The following is a 14,379-nucleotide window of genomic DNA, read 5'->3' as shown; positions in this document are numbered from 1 at the left end:
TGTGGGGTGCACTGCCCCATCCCCACCCCCAGCCCAGGGGCGGTGGAGAGACACAGGCCCTGCCCCCTCGGCCAGGCGCTCTGCAAAGAAGTGGGAGTGTAAAACGCGGGGCTGGGGGCAGGCGCGGGCGGTGGGAGCCCACTGGCGGCGGTGCCCAGTGAATGATGCCAGTGGGCCACGGCAGGGACAATGCCCTGCTTGCAGGCTGGCCTCGCGCCTTCTGCCGGGCCGAGGACGGTGCGGCCTTAGGGGCACGGGCACCGGCCGCGGCATCAAGAGGCGGCTGCAAAGCGCCCAGGCCGGACCTCCCCACCAGCGCCCGGGACTCCTGTAGGATGAGGAAGATCCCGGTCGCGGGCAGCGTTCCTGGGGCCTCCACCTGCCCTGGCCAGAGTCTGGGGGGCGCCGGGGAGCGGTGCGAGCCTCCCCCTCCAGCCTCGTTCCCCGGGGAGGGGTCGGCGTCCCTGCAGCAGGCGCAGCAAGAGCTGCAGGTGCATCGGCCACGACTGGGTCCACCCCGGGCGCGCCGCAGGTCACGGAAGAGACCGACTTTCCAGCCCCGCTGGCCCGGCCGGCCAGTGCCCAGCGCGGCCGCGCCCCCCGCCCCCGAAGCCCCGCGCCCCGCCCACCCCGGCACTTCCGGCGGAAGTCCCGCCCCGCGCCGCCACTTCCGACAGCGCGTCCGGCCGGCGCCCGCGGCCAGGTGAGGGGCGCGCGCGGGTGGGCGGGCGGCGCTGGCCGGAGCGGGGTCGGGGTGGGGGGTGGGGGGGTGCCCTGCTCGCGGCCGGCCGGGCCCCGCAGCCGGACGCCGCGGAGGGGCCCGGGGCCTGCGCTGGGATGCCCGGGCCTGGGCAGGCGCGTTCGGGGTCCAGCGCGCAGCAGGTGCAGGGGGCAGGTGTGCAGAGCCGAGAGCAGGTGCAGGGGCGCCCCGCGGCTGCTGCTCCGGCCGCACGGAGCCCCTCCCCAGCGGCCTGCCCAGGGGGTTGCCTGGGTCCTGCAGACCCCACTCTCCTGTGTGTGAGGCGTCACCCCCGTCCTCCCCGCAGCTGTGCGGACCCCCGCCGTTGGAGGGAGGGGTCGGGAACCGGAAGCGGGGACCCCAGCCCCGGGACAGCCCAGCTCGCCTGAGGCAGGGCAGTGAGTCCCACCGAGAGGTTCAGGGGTCTCGAAGCACACGGGAGGTGCCCCCTGACCAGCAGGAAAAGAAGGAGGGGCCAGCGAGAACATTCTCATCCGTGGTTTCGGGGGGCTGGGGCGAGTACCCAGGGTCGCTCTGCTCCTAACATCCTTGCTGGTGGCTGGAGCAGATTGGAGCAAGAGTCGGGAATTCTGTTCGGGGCGCCTGAGCGCGGCTAGTGGTGACACCCAGTAGGCGTTGGGAAGTGCAGGTACAGCTCATAGGAGGGGCTGAGGACGCCCTGGGTGGGGAGTTTGTGCGCAAGAGAGAGGAGCCGGGCTGGGGAGGCTCAAGGGGGGTCCAGCCTGGTGTATCTGAGACCCCCAGCTTCCATCCCTGGCCCTGCTGGGTGTGGCCCCCAAGCATGGCCAGGCTGGCAGGGCCGTCTGGGTGGGGGGGTCCCACTGGCCGAACAGGCGAGCTGTGTGCGAGTGGGTGCACACCCCGCTGCCGGCCCCTGCTGGGAAGGGAAGGAGGCCCCCGCAGCCCCTCAGTCCCTGAGGCTCCCAGATGGTGTCGGACCAAGTGTGAAGCGTCTCAGAGAAACAGGATTGGAGCCAGTGGACGGGGGAGGCGGGGTGGCCAGATGTTATCCCAAGGAGGAAGTGATCGGTTATGTAAGATCAGAGCCTGCCCCGCGGGGCCTGTGTGTGTGTGTGTGTGTGTGTGTGTGTGTGTGTGTGTGTGTGTGTGTGTGTGTGTGTGTGGTGGAAGGGTGCCCTGGCCCAGACCTGGCAGTGCCAGGGGGCTCTGGGGACAGAAATTCTGCAGAGGCAGGAGGGGACCGGCCTTCCAGGGCCTGCCCTCAGGAGACAGATGGTTTCGTCCTCTTTGTGTCTGGGGAAACTGAGGTCCGAAGGCCAGTGGGAGGGAAACCGAGGACCCCGGATGTGCCTTGAGGTCTCTTGCACTCCTGGGGTACGCTCGTTGCTCTGTTTCGTTGGGCCACACTCCACGGTGCTCGGGCCTTACACCGGCCTCCGGGCCCGGGACTCACTCCTGGCTGTGCTCGGCGAACCATATGTGATTCCAGGATTCGAACCCAGGTGGGCTGTGTGCCAGGCGATCTCCGCAGCCCCTCCGGGCCCACACATCTTGTTTCGGTTTGGGGGCCATGCTCACGGCTTACCCTCGGCTCTGGCCTCAGGAATCACTCTTGGCGGGGTGCTCAGGGGAGGGCCACCGGGGATCGAACCCACGTCGGCCACATGCGAGGCAAATGCCTTCCCCACTGTCCACTCTCCTCTCTCTCAGGCCGCCCAAGCCCGCACTTTGAGCCCCACGCCGCAGTAGGCAGAGCCCGGCACCTCCCCGCCCCCGCGCCCCGCTGCCCCGAGGCGGGTGAACCCGCTCTCTTGGCAGGCCCTTGGCTGCGGTGTCCTTTATCTCACGGACAGCCCGCGGCCCTCTCTGCTTCCTGCCTGTCTCTCTGCACACCTCGGGCTTCCTTCTGAGTGGCCTGCGGAGAGTCAGCCCCGTGAGCGGCGCCCACCGCGGGGCCCCGGGGGTCCCGTCTGCTTCTTGCGGGAGGCCTCTGCAGTGGCCCAGCAGGGACCGGCAGCCGCGATGCCAGGAGGTGGGCCCCAGGCGGGGAGACAGACGGGCGGGCCTGCAGGGCGCGGGGGCTCCAGGGTGAGCGAGAGTTGAGCGCGCGGTCAGGGCCGTGTGCCCTGGTCCTGTCTGGCGGGAGCAGCCCGGCCCCCTCAGGTGGCTCGGGGCGTTTTCGTTCTGGGGGTGCCTCTCGGCAGAGGCCCCGGGTGCCCCGAAGAGCCCCTTCACCCCAGAGGCAGCCGGGTGAAGAGGAAAGAGTGGGAGCCGTCACCAAGTGCAGGGATGCCCCTTGCTCTAGCTGGGTAGGCGGGACCCTGCGTGCAGGGAACGACAGTATGGGAAACTGAGGCATCCTATCACGGAGGGAGGTGGTTTGGACGTGACGGTGAATCAAAGCCTGTGAGGGCCTTTGGAATTCTTTTTTTTTTTTTTTATGTGAGTTGGGGGTGGGCGCAAGGGGTCTCTGTGTGGGCATAAACCAGCAATGTTTGGGCCTTGCCTGGCCCATGGCAGAGCAGGGACTGATCCCCGGCATCCCATCGGGTCTCCCGAGCACCGCCAGGAGTGATTCCTAAGTGCAGAGTCAGAGGTGACGCTGGCGCATGGCCGGGTGTGGCCCCAAAGCAGACAGAAAACCAGGAACGTTTCTTGAAGATGGAGCCAACCGTGTGTGTGATGCGATGAGGCCGGAGGGGTCCTTCTGAGCACCGCCACGGAAGCAGGAGGGGGGCGGCCGGGCAGGGGGTGCAGGGCGTCAGTCACCCTACGAAGAATGTACCCGGGGTCCGAGGGCTGCGTCCGGCGAGGCCGGCGTGCAAGAGGCATTTCAAGGGGCACCGTGGCTCCGGGTTCCTGCCCAGCCTGCGACAGTTTTGACGAGCCTCTTGTGAGAAAGAAGGTTAGCAGAGCCTGCCTCTGTGGAATCGCTGGACAGTGCTTAGCGCCTGACTCCTGGCTCAGTGCTTGGGGAACCAGGCGGATGTCAGGGGCGGAACCTGGGACTGGGGTGTGCACTGCGGCCCCCTGATCTCTCCCGGGCCCTCTGCTGAGTTGTTGAACCCAGCGGCTCTGCTCGTCCTGTGAAAGAGAAGTGAAGAGAAAGGGCCCCAACAGATGGCCACACGGGGCTGAACTTTGGCCCCAGGGCCCCAGGCATGCCAGGCCCATGTTCTGAGCTGGAGACACATCTGGGGCCCGTAGCAGGCAGCAGGTGGCGGGCAGATAAATAAGACAGTGTCAGCACGGAAGGTCCCGCGTACAGCAAGCTGCACTGTCACTTCCCGGGAGAGCTTCAGCGAGTGGCACGAGCAAGGTGAAGGCTTCTGTCGCCATGTCACTGGCAGCTCCAACACCCCGGGGGCCCAGCGTGCTGGACCCCTAGGTTGGCGCCCATGGCGACCCGCCCCCAGCCCCCAAATCAGCCCCAAACTCTTGAGTGCGGCTCTTCCAAACTGGGGCCGCAGCAGCCGGTCGGCGGGCAGGGCGCTTGCCTATGTGTGTATCTGTGTGTGCGTGCGTGCAATTGATCGGGATTCAATCCCCAGCACCCCCGAGTGGTCCCAGAGCCTGCCAGGCCTGATCCCTGAGCACTTCCGGGTGTGGCCTGCAAAAAACCACCCACAAAGAGCTGGGGATGTGTCGGGAGGTTGAACTCGCAGCGATCACTGTCTTATTCAGTCAGAGCCCCCGTGAGCCATGAACGAGCACCGCTCAGCGCCTCGGGCCCTGGAAGCTTGGGAGTTCGGCTCCGTGTCGGCACGCGGCGGCTTCTCTGTGGGACTTCGGGGGGGGGGGACACGGTTCCGGTGGGGCCTGGCAGAGTTTGTCCACTCCCCGGTGGCTTGTTTCCGGCTCTGTGTTCAGGATTATTCGAGGTGATGAGCCAGGCAGCTGCCCTCGCCCCACGCTGTCTCTCCGGCCAGAGTCTGTGACCTTGGGTGCCCTCTGGGCAGCCTCCAGCCAGCTTCCCCGCGGCCGAGGGGGAGGGGAATTGTGATAACCAGGTTCCAGGGTACAAACTTCTGTCACCTCTGGCACTGACACGGGGGAACCAGGGCTAGGAGGGCTTCCGGGAGGAGGCGGCCTCTCAGTGGGGTGACACGCCCTGCACCAGGGAAGACAGACACACCGGGTGGCCCAGGCTGCTGTTCCCACGGCCCGGGGAAGGGAAATCCCCAGGTCTCATGGCAGTGGCCGTTCCCTACTCTCTGCCGGGCTCCTGCACGGCCCGCCTCAGCCCCGGCACTCTCGCACCCGTGCCCAGCATGAAGGGCCTGTGGACAGGGCGGCTGGGAGTGAGGCCGGCGCGGACACGGCGACCCCGCCTTTACGGCACCCACAGCCCCACTGGGCACGCAGACACCACCCACACGCACCCGCTGGCATCGCAGGGGCCCATCAGACGGCAGCCCCCGAGGCAGAGGCCGGGAGGGCGGGCTGGGCTGTCGGGAGGTGCCGGTCCCCCGGGGAGAGGCTGCACGGTGGCGGGTGCGACCAGGGGACGTGGGTGGATGTGGCCCGAGTAACAGTCATCACCCCACGGCACGGCGAGGACACAAGTCTGCTGCCCTGGCCTGGGCTGTGGGTCTGACTAGGGGCTGTATGTGTGTGTGTGTGTGTGTCTGTGTTTGTCTATGTGTGTGTGTCTGTGTGTGTGCATGCATGTGCAACGCCAGAGGTGTTCCTCGGGGCCTCACCCACGCAAGGAAGTGAGCCTTCCCCGCGGAGCTCCGTCCCCGGCCAGCACTGACCTCCCGGCGGCGTCGCCGTGGCGATGGCTCACGGAGGCCAGAGCGGGAGGGTGGTCACTGCCCACCGGAGCCTCTTCCCGCTGCCCCGGTGCCACCCCGCCGGCCTTGCAGGGAGACGGCGTCCACGCGCCCGCCTGCCCCCAGCCCGGCCTCCCCAGCTGCCTTCTCCCCCCCCCCAGCCTCACGCCCGGGAGACGCGAGCTCGTGTCCGGAGCCATGGACAGGACCGGCGGGGGCCCCGCAGCTCTGAGGCGCTGGACCGCGGCAGCCGTGGTGTGCCCTGGGGCCGGCCGGAGCCTGGCCTGCTGAGCCCGCCGGGGCGCGCCTCCCTGGATGGGGCGCGGGGCCCTGGACCTGGCGCTGGTGTGGAGGGCAGGGCTGACGCTGGGGCTCGTGCTGCTCTACTACTGCTTCTCCATCGGCATCACCTTCTACAACAAATGGCTCACCAAGGTGCGGGCGCAGGGGCGAGGGGGGCCGGGGCGGGGGGGGGGGGGGCTGGGGCGAGGGGGGATGGGGCGGGGCGAGGGGGGCCGGGGGAGTTCCCAAGGGCACCCGTGAGGACAGCCGCCCGTGGGGGCGCAGGGCCCATGATCGCCCACCCCGGGCGGGCCCCCGGAGGGCCTGGGGGGTGCCAGGAGCCGGGGGTCAGGCCTGTCGCCCCGCGGCGCGCGCCTGAGCCCCGCCTCCCCCGCCCAGAGCTTCCACTTCCCGCTCTTCATGACCATGCTGCACCTGGCCGTCATCTTCCTCTTCTCGGCGCTGTCCCGGGCAGTGGTGCAGTGCTCCAGCCACCGTGCCCGTGTGGTGCTCAGCTGGGCCGACTACCTCCGGAAGGTGGCCCCCACAGGTAGCCTGGGACAAGCGAGGCTCGGGGCTCAGCCGTGGGCAGAAAGGGGGAGGGGAGCCCCCACCATGCAGACGGGCCGAGCACTGATGCAGGAGCAGACCCTCCATCTCCTGGGCTGGGGGGCGGTCAGGAGGCAGCCCCTCGGTTCCTGGGCAGAAAGGACATCCTGGACCCCAAGAAAGAGCCGCTGCCCAGAGTAAAGGGGGCGCCCCCCCGGTCCCGGGACTGTTGGTGGCCACGCCTGTTGCAGTGGCCCCATCTGTGGTGACCGGGCGGCCTGTCCCCCACAGCTCTGGCCACTGCCCTTGATGTGGGACTGTCCAACTGGAGCTTCCTCTACATCACCGTCTCACTGTGAGTGTGCAGTGTCCCGCCCCGCACCCCGTACCCCACACGTCTCCCCGCACCCTTTCCCACACCCCAACAGCCCGCCCGGCACCCCATACCCCACAGCCCGCCCGGCACCCCACACCCCTCCCTGCACCCCACACCCCTCCCCGCACCCCACATCCCACCCTGCATGCCACACTTTACCTAGTAGCCCAACCCCCGGTACCCCACGCCCCACCCCGCACCCCTCCTGCCACCACATGCCCCGTAGCCTCCCTCCCCAGGAAGCTCCCATGGCCCTGACCGGGCCTCCCAATAGAAGGGCCCGGAGTGGCCCTTGTCAGGCGTCGGGCCATAGCACATGCCCCCACCCCATCCACCAGCCTGGCCCAGCCCCGAGTGTCAGGACGGGCGCCAGTGCCCACCTCGCCCGGAGTGTGTGCCCACGAAGGCTTCTGTCCTGGGCTTCTGTCCCGGGGAGCCAGGGGCCTGCGTGTCCCACACGGGGTGCGGTCACTCCCGCCACATCTCGGCCACCTTCCCTCTCAGGTACACGATGACCAAGTCCTCGGCCGTCCTCTTCATCTTGATTTTCTCTCTGATCTTCAAGCTGGAGGAGCTGGTGAGGCCCGGACACCAGGAGTGAGAAGGCCTGTCCACTCGGAGGGCAGCCTGTCCACTCGGAGGGCAGCCCGGGACTCGGGGGCGGGGCAGGAGGGGGACCTGAGGAGAAGTGCCAGGAGGGAGGGACCGTAGGAGAAGGGGTGCAGGAAGAGGAACCCCAGGAGAAGGGGTGCGGGGGGGAGGGACCAAGAAGGGGTACAGGAGGAAGGGCCTGAGGAGAAGGGGTGCGGGAGGAGAGGCCCAAGGAGAAGGGGTACGGGAGGAGGGCCCTGGGAGAAGGGTTGCGGGAGGAGGGGCCCAGGAGAAGGTGCAAGAGGAGGGACCCAGGAGAAGGGGTGTGGGAGGAGGGGCCCAAGGAGAAGGTGCAGGAGGAGGGCCCAAGGAGAAGGGGTGCGGGAGGAGGGGCCCGAGGAGAAGGGGTGTGAGAGGAGGGCCCGAGGAGAAAGGGTGCGGAAGGGGGGCCCGAGGATCAGGGGTGCGGGAGGGGGCCCGAGGAGAAGGGGTGCGGGAGGGGCCCGAGGAGAAGGGGTGCGGGAGGGGGCCCGAGGAGAAGGGGTGCGGGAGGGGCCCGAGGAGAAGGGGTGCGGGAGGGGCCGAGGAGAAGGGGTGTGAGAGGAGGGCCCGAGGAGAAGGGGTGTGAGAGGAGGGCCCGAGGAGAAGGGGTGTGAGAGGAGGGCCCGAGGAGAAGGGGTGTGAGAGGGGGCCCGAGGAGAAGGGGTGCGGGAGGGGCCCGAGGAGAAGGGGTGTGAGAGGAGGGCCCGAGGAGAAGGGGTGTGAGAGGAGGGCCCGAGGAGAAGGGGTGCGGGAGGGGCCCGAGGAGAAGGGGTGCGGGAGGGGCCCGAGGAGAAGGGGTGTGAGAGGAGGGCCCGAGGAGAAGGGGTGCGGGAGGGGCCCGAGGAGAAGGGGTGCGGGAGGGGCCCGAGGAGAAGGGGTGTGAGAGGAGGGCCCGAGGAGAAGGGGTGTGAGAGGGGGCCCGAGGAGAAGGGGTGCGGGAGGGGCCCGAGGAGAAGGGGTGCGGGAGGGGCCCGAGGAGAAGGGGTGTGAGAGGAGAGCCCGAGGAGAAGGGGTGCGGGAGGGGCCCGAGGAGAAGGGGTGCGAGAGGGGGCCCGAGGAGAAGGGGTGCGAGAAGGGGCCCGAGGAGAAGGGGTGCGAGAGGGGGCCCGAGGAGAAGGGGTGCGGGAGGGGCCCGAGGAGAAGGGGTGCGGGCCGAGTTGGGCCGGTGCTGACCCCGTGCCCCGCAGCGCGCGGCGCTGGTGCTGGTGGTGCTGCTCATCGCGGGCGGCCTCTTCATGTTCACCTACAAGTCCACGCAGTTCAACCTCGAGGGCTTCGCGCTGGTGCTGGGCGCCTCCTTCATCGGCGGCATCCGCTGGACGCTCACGCAGATGCTGCTGCAGAAGGCCGAGCTCGGTGCGGGGCGCCCGGAGCGGGGCGGGGGCGGGGGCAGCCGCGGGCACCCCCCCCCACCCGGCCTGACCCGCCCCCCTCCACCCCGCCGCAGGCCTGCACAACCCCATCGACACCATGTTCCACCTGCAGCCGCTCATGTTCCTGGGGCTCTTCCCGCTCTTCGCCGTGTTCGAAGGTGCGTCTGTCGCGGGGCGCCCGGGACTCCGCCCCGTGTCTGCCTCTGTGCAGCCCCGCCCCCTATGTGCAGCCCCGCCCCCTCCGTGGTGGGCAGCTTTGTTCCCCGTGCGAGGTCACCACCCTCTCTCGGACCAGCCATCCACCTTCAGAGCCACCACAGGTGTCACCCGTCCTCCACGCCCCCTGGCGTCAGCACTGGGGAACCCCGTCTGCACGTGGAGAAACTGAGGCCTGAAGCCTCAGGGCAGGGAGCCTTGTCCAGAGCCCCGGGGGGGCCCCAGGAGTCAGGGGGTGGCCTCCGCGGTGGGCTGGGAGTGCCCTCCTGGCCTGGAGGGGGTGCGGGAGGCAGGGTCCCCCAGCCCGTCCCCCCTCCCTGCCCGGCCAGCAGGGAGAATCACTCCACAGCCCCCTTCACTCCTTTGCAGCACCTCCCCCCCTTCCCTCCCGCCCCCGCCAGACTCGCGCTCCCCCGCCTGCCCCTGCCCTGCGTTCCCGCCGCGCGCCCAGAGCCCCTGGTCGCGGGCACTTAGCAGAGCCGCATGGATTTACCTCCTTTAATCTTCCCTGCTAAATTAATCCCCCGAGCGCCTTCATTACTTACGTTGCTCTTCCCCGCATCCCCGCAATTTCCCGGCTCCCGAGCAGCCGAGCCCCACGCGGACCAGGCGCAGGGCCAGGACGGCCGCCCACCCGCTGCTCCCACAGGTGGCTCTGCCCCCCCTCGCACCCCGGGCCTCGCCTGCGGGGAGCTGCCCACAGGCCTTCTCCAAAGGGCCGGGGGAGGGGAGAGTGGAGAGGGAAGAGAATACTGGCACCAGTGCTGGGTGGGCGGTGCGTTTGTCTGGTACACGGCCAGTGCTCCTGTGTGCCAGTGTGTGCGAGTGGTGTGTCTGTGCCTGTGTGTCTATGGTGTATGTGTGTGTGTCTGTGCCTGTGTGTCCGTGAGTGCATGTTTATGTGTCTGTGTCTGTGTGAGCAAGTGTGTGTGTGTGTGTCTGTATGTGTGTGAGCAAGTGTGTGTGTGTCTCTTGTGTGTCTGAGTCGGTGTGTGCATGTCTGTGAGTGTGTGTCTGTGAGTCAGTGTATGTGCCTGTGTCTGTGTATCTGTGAGTGTGTGTGCATGTCTGTGTCTGTGTGTCAGTGTTTCTGTGTGTGGTGTATATGCGTATGTCTGTGAGTGAGTGTATGTGTATCTGTGTGCCTATGAGTGTGTATATATCTATGTGAGTGTGTGTGTGCGTGTCTATGTGTCTGTGGTGTATATGTGCATGTCTGTGAGTGTGCGTGTCTGTGTCTGTGAGTGAGTGTATGTGTGTCTGTCTGTGAGTGTGTATGTGCGCGTCTGTGTGTCTGTGAGTATATGTGTGCATGTCTGTGTGTCTGTGAGTGGGTGTGTGTCTGTGTGTGTGTCTGTTTGTCTGTGAGTGGGTGTGTGTCTGTGAGTGTGTGTCTGTGAGTGTATGTGTGCGTGTCTGTGTGTCTATGAGTGGGTATTTGTGTGCGTGTCTGTGTCCGTGCGTGTGTGTTTTGAAACCGCCCTTGTCCCAGCAGTGTCATTCAGTCTCGAGATAGTGTGTCGGGCTAGGCTTGACCGGTCCGGCCGAGGGCCACAGGCAGGAACAGCAGCAGCTGGTCCCAAGGGGCGGCTCCGGCCACTGACACGTGGAGGGGGAGGGGCGCCCGGGGCCTTCTCCTGGACAGGTGCCCCTGTTGGGCCGCAGTTAGTGCAGCTGCACAGACAGACACGCACATGCACACGCACACGCACACACACATGCACACGCACACGCATGCACACGCCCCACCGGTCCCCTCCCTTGGGCTGGACTGCCCCTGGCTCCCTGGAGGCCCCCCTGCCCTGGGCCGGCGCCCCTGCGGGCGGCAGCTGGCAGCGTGCCCCTTGCTCGCAGGCCTGCACCTGTCCACGTCGGAGAAGATCTTCCGCTCGCAGGACCTGGCGCTGCTGCTGTGGGTGCTGGGCAGCCTCTTCCTGGGCGGCCTCCTGGCTTTCGGCCTGGGCTTCTCCGAGTTCCTGCTGGTCTCCAGGACCTCCAGCCTCACCCTCTCCATCGCCGGCATTTTCAAGGTGCGGCTCAGGACCCCCGTGATGGGGGCCGGGCAGGGGGGAGTCGCGTGTTCTGGGCAGGCCCGCCCTCCCCCACGCCACCCGAGGGACCCCCCTCCCTGCCCCCGACGGGAAGAGCAGAAGCCCCTGTGGAGCCACCTCCCTCCCCCCCACCCGCTCTGCCCTGCGGGAGCCACTGGGGCCCTGAGCGCCGCTGGGCCCCTCTGCCCGCCCGGCGCCGGCAGCTCACGCCCCTCTGCCCCCTCTGCCCGCAGGAGGTCTGCACCCTGCTGCTGGCGGCCCACCTGCTGGGCGACCAGATCAGCCTGCTCAACTGGCTCGGCTTCGCCCTCTGCCTCTCCGGCATCTCCCTGCACGTGGCCCTCAAGGCCATGCACTCCAGAGGTAACGCCGGCACCACGGCCCCAACGGACACTCGCAGACACACACACACACTCACACAGTCTCATAGATACCCTCACACAGTCTCTGATAGACACACACGCAGTCTCTCACAGATACACTCACACACAGGCACACACACTCATAGATACACTCACACACAGTCTCATAGACACACTCACAGTCTCATAGATACACTCACACAGTCTCATAGTCACACACACAGTATCATAGATACACTCACACAGACACACACTCATAGATACACTCACACACAGTATCATAGATACACTCACACAGTCTCATAGTCACACACACAGTATCATAGATACACTAACACAGACACACATTCATGGGTACACTCACACACAGTCTCATAGATAACACTCACACAGTTTCATAGATACACAGTCTCTCACAGATACACCCACACAGACACACAGTCTCATAGCTACACTCACACACACTCATAGATACAGTCTCAGATACACACACACTCTCATAGATACACACACAGAGGCATACAGATACACACACACACAGAAACACCCTCATAGATACACTCACACAGAGACACTCTCTCATAGATACACTCACACTCAGATACACACTTTTTTTTAAATGTTGGGGTATTGCTATGTATTCACCCACTGATTAAGCGGACTGCAGCGGGCATGAACTCCACATTCCTTTTTTTAAAAAAAATTTTAATTGCATATCTGGGAGATAGACCACTACAAAGCTGTTCATAATTGGGTTCCAGTCATACATGGTCCAGCACCCGCCCCCCCGCCGGTGCACATCTCCCACCACCAGTGTCCCCTGTCCCCCCCACCCCCGCCCACCCCGCTCCGGCCTCCCCTACGCAGGCACTGGCCTTCTTGCTCTCTCGGCACACACACACTCTTGGACACACTCAGACACACACAGTCCTGCCGTGTCTCTCTCTCTCTCTCTCTCTTACACACACACACACACACACACACACACACACATACACTCTACAGACAGACAAACTCGCACACACACACACGCACTCTCGCGGGCATCCACCCGCTGTGGCAGGCTCTCCCGTACCCTGTTCCAGCCCTCACGGCTGCGGCAGCCCCTCCAGCTCCCCCCTCCCCCCCCCGTCCCCCCACAGGCGAGAGGCCCCCGAAGGCCCTGAGGGTGCTCGGCTCCAGCCCCGACCTGGAGCTGCTGCTGCGGAGCCACGCGCAGGAGGAGGAGGAGCACTGCGCGGACGAGGAGAAGGAGTACTTCGTGGCGCAGGGCCCGCCGTGACGGCCGGGGGCTGGGCCTGTGCCGGGCGTGTTCTCTGGGAGAGCGGGTCTATTTATCCTTTGCAAATAAAGGCTTTCTGGTCCACGGCCCGGTGCCGCCTGGGGGTGGGCTCCGGCCTGCGCCTTCTTCCCTCCATTCCCCCCACCTCATCCCAGGGACGCCCACCGAGGGAGACCCCATTTCTGCGGGCGGGACAGCGTGTTGCTTCGTCCCGGCCCGGCCTGGACTGTGGCACCGTGTGACCCCAAACCAGTCACCTCGCCCTGGTGCCGTGCCATGGGGCCAGGTGAGGGGTGACGGACGTCTTGTTTATTTAGTCTGAGAGCCCCCCTCAGGGGGCAGCCAGGGGCTCGGGGTCATGCGTGTGTTCTCAGCAGGGGGGGGCGTGGGGCCCCCTTCTCAGGGGCTGGGCCGGGTGAGGCGCTGGCCTTGCATCCCGCCAGCCCCGGTCTGATCCCAGCACCTCCGGGGGGTCACTCCTGATTAAAGCAGGGAGGACACTGGCTCTGGGCCCAATCTCCCGACCCCCGCCCGGCCACGCTCAGGGCTGACTCCTGGTGGGGGCTCAGGGGGCCCTCTGGGGTGCCAGGAATCGAGCCGGGATCCACAAGCGCCCTACTCGCTGTGCTATCCGGCCAGGCTTTCCTTGTTGAAAACAGGAAAAGGGCTTGAGGGGCGGGACTGCTCCCCGCCCCCCCCCAGGCCTGGACCCTGGACCGAGGCGCTTTCAGCCCTGGGCAGCAGGTGGCGCCATTGCATCAGGCTCCAGGTGCCCCTGGGCCATGGCCGGCCCCAGCCCCACCCCCACCCTGGAAGTGGGTGGAGGAGCAGGTGGATATCTGCAGGGCGGCGGGGATGGGAGCAGCGGCTCCTGTGACTGCCCCGGCCCCATCAGAGCCGAGAAGGCGACCCTGCCAGGGACAGAAGGCCCATCCCTTAGACATGGACCCACAAACTTCCCGCCACGGGCCTGGCCCCTTCACTCAGCTCAGGGGGGTCTCTGGGCTGCTCAGGGCCCTCGCTGCCCGCAGACAGGCCAGGGCCTAGCAGGACCCGGGCGGGGGGGCGGGGAATGTGCCCCCAGAATCTCCCCAAGTCCAGTCTCGGGCTGAGGCAGGCCCAGGAGGGAGCAGAGGCCCTGGCTCGTCCCGGGAGGAGGGAGGGCAGGGGTGTCGTTCCCCCCCCTCCCCGCCCCCGCCCGGCTCCCCTGCTGTCTGTCGCCCCTGGCCTGCAGGGCGCGCGGGCAGGGGAGGGCGGGGAGGGGCCCGAGGCTGGAGCTCCTCTGCCTGGTGCCCTGATTGCAGGGTACAGAGAGGGGCCCTGCGTGTCGGGTCAGTGACATCCCCTCAATTACCAGCCCCGAGAAGGCGCCCCCCCCTCCCCTCGCCCACCCGGCCCGCCCCCTGGCCTGGCCTCCAGACCGGATGGCGCCCGCCCTCTGCGGACGGAGCCCGGAGCACCCATGCTGTCTGCAGCCACTGCAGCGCGCGGGCTGCACCGTCGCCATGGCAACCCGGCGAGGGAAGCCGAGGATGTGACTGTCTCTCCAAGGCTGAGGTGTCTGTCCCCAAGCAGCCTCCGGCGGGGGGCGGGGGGCCGGAGACTGCAGGTGCGAGAGCAGTGGCCACTGCCCCGGAAGGTCACTGCCCCCCACCCTGTCGCAGGATGCCCATGGGTGGGGTGTGGGGTGGGGGGGTCCCAGCTGGCAGAGCAGCCTCCAGGGCTCCTTCCCTTCCCCGCCCTGCCACGGGGCCCTGGG

The 14,379-nt window shown here is 67.1% G+C and overlaps 1 protein-coding gene across 3 annotated transcripts; it reads left to right on the top strand.

Annotated features, from left to right (window-relative positions):
- The first annotated feature begins 625 nt into the window (after positions 1-625).
- SLC35C2 (solute carrier family 35 member C2) lies at positions 626-12,706 on the top strand. Of its 3 annotated transcripts, none has more exons than XM_055137694.1 (10): positions 626-703; positions 5,658-5,931; positions 6,178-6,328; positions 6,619-6,682; positions 7,208-7,280; positions 8,524-8,692; positions 8,784-8,867; positions 10,780-10,955; positions 11,210-11,339; positions 12,481-12,706. In XM_055137694.1, the coding sequence occupies exons 2-10, from the start codon at positions 5,812-5,814 to the stop codon at positions 12,618-12,620; spliced, it is 1,107 nt and encodes a 368-aa protein (XP_054993669.1). In that variant the 5' UTR covers positions 626-703; positions 5,658-5,811; the 3' UTR covers positions 12,621-12,706. The 3 variants fall into 3 exon arrangements, with proteins under 3 accessions (XP_054993669.1, XP_054993671.1, XP_054993670.1); XM_055137696.1 differs by lacking the exon at positions 626-703 and adding an exon at positions 1,133-1,388; XM_055137695.1 differs by lacking the exon at positions 626-703 and adding an exon at positions 2,015-2,753.
- Positions 12,707-14,379: the final 1,673 nt, after the last annotated feature.

The sequence above is a fragment of the Sorex araneus genome, chromosome 5, assembly GCF_027595985.1.
Source record: "Sorex araneus isolate mSorAra2 chromosome 5, mSorAra2.pri, whole genome shotgun sequence".
In the NCBI taxonomy this organism is placed as follows: domain Eukaryota; kingdom Metazoa; phylum Chordata; class Mammalia; order Eulipotyphla; family Soricidae; genus Sorex; species Sorex araneus.
This window is presented reverse-complemented; position numbering and strand designations above follow the sequence as displayed.